General features: G+C 51.4%; 3 protein-coding genes across 3 annotated transcripts in view; 1 reads left to right on the forward strand and 2 right to left on the reverse strand.

Moving 5' to 3' along the window:
• Nucleotides 1-1,536, forward strand: part of MAA_01290 (Reverse transcriptase) — a gene marked incomplete at both ends in the record, with an annotated part of 4,152 nt that extends 2,616 nt beyond the window's left edge. Inside the window, 4 exons of the mRNA XM_007819288.2 lie at nt 145-300; nt 863-976; nt 1,060-1,286; nt 1,493-1,536. Of these exons, the coding sequence (XP_007817479.2) occupies nt 145-300; nt 863-976; nt 1,060-1,286; nt 1,493-1,536 (541 nt within the window). The remainder of the gene's footprint in view (nt 1-144; nt 301-862; nt 977-1,059; nt 1,287-1,492) is intronic.
• A 193-nt stretch (nt 1,537-1,729) lies between these two features.
• Nucleotides 1,730-2,656, reverse strand: MAA_01291 (mannosyl transferase; the record flags this gene model as incomplete). The annotated part of the gene is made up of 1 exon (XM_007819289.1): nt 1,730-2,656. One exon carries the CDS (start codon nt 2,654-2,656, stop codon nt 1,730-1,732), a length of 927 nt encoding a protein of 308 aa, XP_007817480.1.
• A 936-nt stretch (nt 2,657-3,592) lies between these two features.
• Nucleotides 3,593-5,323, reverse strand: MAA_01292 (uncharacterized protein; the record flags this gene model as incomplete). Its single annotated transcript, XM_007819290.2, has 2 exons — nt 3,593-4,796; nt 4,986-5,323. The coding sequence occupies 2 exons, from the start codon at nt 5,321-5,323 to the stop codon at nt 3,593-3,595; spliced, it is 1,542 nt and encodes a 513-aa protein (XP_007817481.2).
• Between the last annotated feature and the right edge of the window lie 250 nt (nt 5,324-5,573).

Consider the following 5,573-nt stretch of genomic DNA (forward strand, 5'->3'; position numbering starts at 1 on the left):
TCGTGCCCTTGTACCGTCACATCCTCCACAGTAATCTAAGACGGAGCGTGTAAGTTTACTCGCCAACACATACATTTGAATGTGACTAACAATTGGTTGTTGGCCATTTATCCATTCCCATTGAACAATCTGTTTCTTTTCAAGGTCGACAAGACCGTCCCCAACGTTCCCCCCTGGAGCAATGACGGATACATCTGCAACGCGTGGGGGCTTTGTTGCGTGTGACCGATCGGCCAACCACTCTGACATGGTCGCCTTGCGAGGCTCATGCAACGACACTATCTGGAACTTGACGTTTTGGTGAGTTTCTCTTACAATGGCGACGGCAGCCTCAATCTCTTCTGCAGAGAGAGGATCCAAGGGGTGATGTGTGGTTGCCATGGTGCAATGATTCGAGAAACGAAAGATGAGATGCAAAGGTTGATGATGGTAGTGCCACCTCATCACCCCGCGAATACTACAGCGATTAAATATCTAAACCGGATGTCGAACGTGGGCCAACAACGGGGATTCCCATGCGCTCCGGTATCGTATCAAATGGCGATCGATTCTCATTGGTGTCCGCTCCGTTGATGGCCTGCCAGTTCCACCTCTGAGCATAACCTTGCTTGTTTGGGGAATTTTACCCGGGAGCATGGACAGTGCGAGGCTAAAAGTATTTGACCGGTTCAAGTACTAGTGTATCGCGCCCGGTATTGTCACACCAGACACACTAGTGTATTATTGTATACTTTTTGGTTGGTAAATATATTCTGCCACGGCCCCGCTCTCTCTAACGCGGAAACTTTAGATTGCTGGTAGACCAGTTGACATCATCAGATGATAAGAGTTTATTAAAACTAGTAGTATATGCTCAACGTAGTTGGATTGACCTTGTCCTCGACGTTCCCGACTGGGCTGTTGTCCTCGATATTCCGCACTGGGCTGGTGTTCCCAGCAGTGCCCGCTTGGTTGTGTCCTCGACATTGCTCGCTTGGTTGGTATTTCCAGCATGGCCACGCCGGCAGCCAATTCTCCTAGCGGCCGGCACGTCTTAAGGTATCTACCAATATTAGTAAGCTATAACGCAATGAAACGTGATTTGCGTACTGTGACTGCTGCTGCTGACGCTGTTGTTGTTGATGCTGATGCTGATGCTGATGCTGTTGCTGTTGCTGATGATGTTGCTGATGATATTGCCGCTGCTGTTGATAATAATAGTAACGACAGTGATAATGTTATTATTATTAGCGATAATAATGATGGTGACGGCGACGACAACGACGATGACAGTGGTAGTGGTAGTGGTAGTTGGCAAGAGGGGGGAATAAAGAAAAAAACAAATCAACATCAAGGGAAAGGAAAAACGAGTTGGCATCTGGTGAAAGCAGTCGCCAGCTGGCGTGGAATTACCCCATGTCACGGATGAGGAATGGAGGGGTGGCTCTTTCCTTGCGGGCTGCCAGTCGTCATCAAGCTCAAGTGCTCCATGCTGCGCGACATGACAAGAAAGACATGGAGTCACAGCACCGACAAGACAAGCATGCTACGCCGTAGAATCCCCGAAAAGACAATCAATTCATTTCTACAACTATCGGCTTCACGGCCTGTGTTGATGCATTTGGCAGTCTGGTCCAAGCCCAGCCCTGCCGCGATTGTTGTAGCTCTGGCCTTACCACCGCCTTTGGTCGCAACACTTTTTCCATACTCTCGTGCGGTACAGTCATGATACCTAAACGAAAAGTCGTCTTTACCAAGGGTATTGTCGCACGTGTTCCTCGCGAGCCAAATCCAACCCATTGCGCACCTGGTCTTGGTGTTTTCGGTCGAGGTAGTCGAGCAAAACAGCTTCATATTTCGCCCGGCCCTTGTACTTTGAAACGTCATGGTCCCAGCTACGGATGGCGCTGGCCAACCTGCCTGGAACATAGTCCTCCTCTGCCATCTCGGTAATGGGCAAGAAGTAGGTCCGGATCGTGAAACAAATGGCCCGCGTCCTGGGTAGTCGACGAAGAGATTGTCTCTCGGACCTGAACCAGTGATGGTGAATAATTTTGCCCTCTTCGGCCGTACTCCAGCCCACGTCCGGGTCGTCCTCGTCGCCAATGCTGTGGCTCCACGGCAGCGAATCGTCGACTTGGATGAAATAGTTGCTGCGTCCGTACATAGTATCGGTCTTCATTCTCTGAAAGAACTTGACCATGCCCCTTTCGAGCTTTTCTTGAAAGGAGGGGACGTTTCCAGAGGTGTGAATATCCGACAGTGACATGCCAAACTTGTCAGAGAGTCTCCAAAAGCCAGCCAAGAGAATACACCCGGCCAGGAGGCGATACGTCCCGTCTGGCTGTTCTAGTAACAGGGCCAGGTCATCTTGAATTAACCTGGCACATACTGTCATTGGGTCTTCCCGGAGTGGCCGTTGCAGAATGTTAAAAGACTCGCCCGACCAAATATTGTCAATTCCCACTGCTGTTCGTTTAAACAGGCCGGGATACCGCGCGGGTAGATAGTTTGCGAGCTCCTCGAGGAGCTCCATGGCGGCTGGAACGGCATCCGGGTGAGTCTTGATGCACTTGTCGCCTCGCTCTTGAATGCGTATTGCCTTGTCAGCATGATATTTTGGGAAGTGATTGTCAAGCTCGATCCATTCGTCCCGATCAATGGTACGGAGTCCCATTGTGATGTTGTATTTCGGTCCGTATCTAAAGGCCCTGTACGGGAGCGGCTTTGTATGGCGAATAGACCAGTCGTGATATGGTTGAGGGCTTTGAACCCTGTAACATATCGGGCTGGTAGCGCTTTGAGGGGACTCGCCTTGAGCTTTAGTGATGAGACGCAACGGTCTTCCAACGTCGATGCGCTGTTGGGAAGTGCGTCGGATAGCAATGCCAGTCAAGACTATTAATGCAGCCACTAGCAGGAATGGGGACAGTCCGCAGTCGTTGGACGCACGAAGCAAGGCTGAAATCGACATTATTGCCGCGTCTAGACGAGAGGTTTCACAAGAAACAAGATGCCACTATACCGCACGCTTCTCTGTCTGCCCTGGTGCTCTCAGTGCCTCATATTTGAATGGGATGCGTCTATCTATCATGGCCCCATGACGCCCGAGCCGCCTATAATATTCACATTGGTCTCCCGGGCCACGGTCTGACATAATCCACATGGATTGATTACGGGTAGCTTTATCGGCCGGCAATGTTTTCCCCATTGGGTTTGAGGTCGCTCCCTCCTGCATCACTTACCCCGCGCGCCCGCGCCCAACGGGCAGTCCGTGCAGTGTCGACAAATAAACATGAAGCATGGCCTGGGGTTTCAGCAAACTGGCAAAAGGTGCGCCGTTGCCATGGTGTGGCAATCCAGATGGCAGTACTCTGCTGGTTGAGGCATAAATATGTTGCAAGTTGCCACGGGCTTTGCTCGTAGTTTCCTGATACCAATCATGTTCGTCTCCCAAATTTTCAACCTCGACACTGGGGTCCTATATACAGCCTCATCCCTCTCCATCAGTAGATGAGGACATCATGGAGCATTACTTGGCTCGGCTGATACAGACATGACCAGCAGCCCAATATCCGAGATTTACATGTCAAAAAGCTGCATAACATACAACTCATCCAAATAGTGATCGCAAATCATGTGCTTCCATGACATCAAACCAATGAACTGAGATACAACCAGGAAGCTCTCCATCATAGGCGGTCCAAATAGCCTTCACCAGGTCTTTGGCAACTCTGATTGGTCGCGGCTGTAAAGTGTTCTCGAGTATATCTAAACGTTTCATAATGAACTCGCGAGAGGCGCCAATGCCTGCATCTTCCAACGGTACTCGACTAGAGTCTGTTTGTTTGTCACTTGTTGCAACGATTCCATCGACGTAGTCTAGAATATTGGAGTTGATGCAGTCCAAGTACGCTGCTCCATTAGGTATCCCTGTTTCTAAACGATGGGGAGCCGACGGTGCTGGTGTATCCAATCGGCCGTATCTCAAGCCGGTACTAGCACAGATGTAAAGAATGGGCTGGATAACTCGGCTGCCAGAGTCTGGGGGGATTTTTTTCAGTACTTTGACAAGGTCACATGCCAAGGGGGTAATGAGTTTATCCCAAGAAGCGTGGTCCTCGTCAGGAAGGGCTGATGCAAGTTGCAAGCGCATTGACACCAGGTCCGGGAAGGTGATGTACAGTTGAAGCAAGGCAGAGAGTTGATAAGCTTCGGCAGCACAGGCGAGATGGAGCCATGGTGTTTTTTGATCACCGGTATCGTTCATCCTGCTCACCGATGAGTAGTCCAAGGATAGGAGCTGCTCTTCGAGTTTTTGAGCGCCCTGAAAGGCCTCCATTGCTGCAGAAAGGGCAATCACCCTCCCAGTGGGCCTGGTAAGTATTCGGCGATAGGCCCTACATAGCGTGACAGATCTGGAGAACAAACGTGCCGTCATGCTGGATATGCCTGTCCAAGGATGCGGCAGCAAGTCCGTCATGGTTTCGCTCTTGTTGCGCTCCCGAGATACAAGCTCATCCGTGCCACCTGCTATATCGCCGCCATTCACCACGGCAAGTAGCATTTCCCAGTACACAAGACTGTTTCTGAAGAAGAGGAAGTCTTGTGCCGCATCGTCTCGAGTGTCAAGACACTGATCTGACAGACGCCCAAGCAGAGCCTTTGCCTCCTTGAGGAACGGCAACCCGAGAAGACGGGCGTCCAGCCAGCAGACGGACGTTCCCAAGCAGAGCAGAGAGAACATTAGTCCAGTAGGGAACGCTTCTATGCTAGGATTGCCTTTGATGTTATCCATCTCAGCCTGCACACAAACACTGGCTGTGTTGAGCAGAGCCAGTGCCTGTCGCCTGAGGTGGGGGAGTCTGGCGGAAAGAAAGCTAGCCGACATGCTCTGGAGGGAGTTGAACACGGACGCCGAGCGGTGCCACAATTAATTGGCCAATGTTCGATTCAGATTCACCGTAGAGTCAAATGCAGACCAAGCTGGACAGACTTGTTCAAACCAGCTTTCTATCAGCGCCAGGTTCGCGTCCGGGCCTTCGGTCCAGCGTGGCGCTTGCGGTATGCCCGGGGTCAAAGGCGTAGTGGAAAGATGATTCTGGTTCCATGTGGACAGGCCTTGGTCCGTAATACTAGTCCTCCCAGCCGGTGTCTGGCCCAAAGAAGCGGTCAAGTCGACGTCTAATGTGAGGCCGGCGAGCTGGATAGAGTTGGCCGGCAGTGCAAACATGTGGCTATCCAAGAATCGATCCTCTCCATCTGGGAAGATATCGAAAGGGAGCATAGACAAAGAGGAAACGTCGGGTGCTTCTAGCGTAAAGTCAGGCACAGCGTCGACCATGGGCTCTGGCAATTGCGAGACAAGATGCTGCCCCAAGTCGGATTGTCTTGTTTCCTCCCGTTGTGACACTTGTTGTTCAGAGACGTCGGAGCGACAGCAAAGACTAGGTTGGTGTTTGTACGACCACACAAGGTTACGTGAGTATCCGGCACAAGCAATGCCCTTTTGAAGGCATTTTCGGCAACTAGGCCGTGTCTCGTCACATTTGATCTGCCCGAGTCAGCGCAGTTGGGGGGGCCTGGGGGAAGGG

This window comes from Metarhizium robertsii (assembly GCF_000187425.2).
Source record: "Metarhizium robertsii ARSEF 23 chromosome Unknown MAA_Scf_13, whole genome shotgun sequence".
Classification (NCBI taxonomy): domain Eukaryota; kingdom Fungi; phylum Ascomycota; class Sordariomycetes; order Hypocreales; family Clavicipitaceae; genus Metarhizium; species Metarhizium robertsii.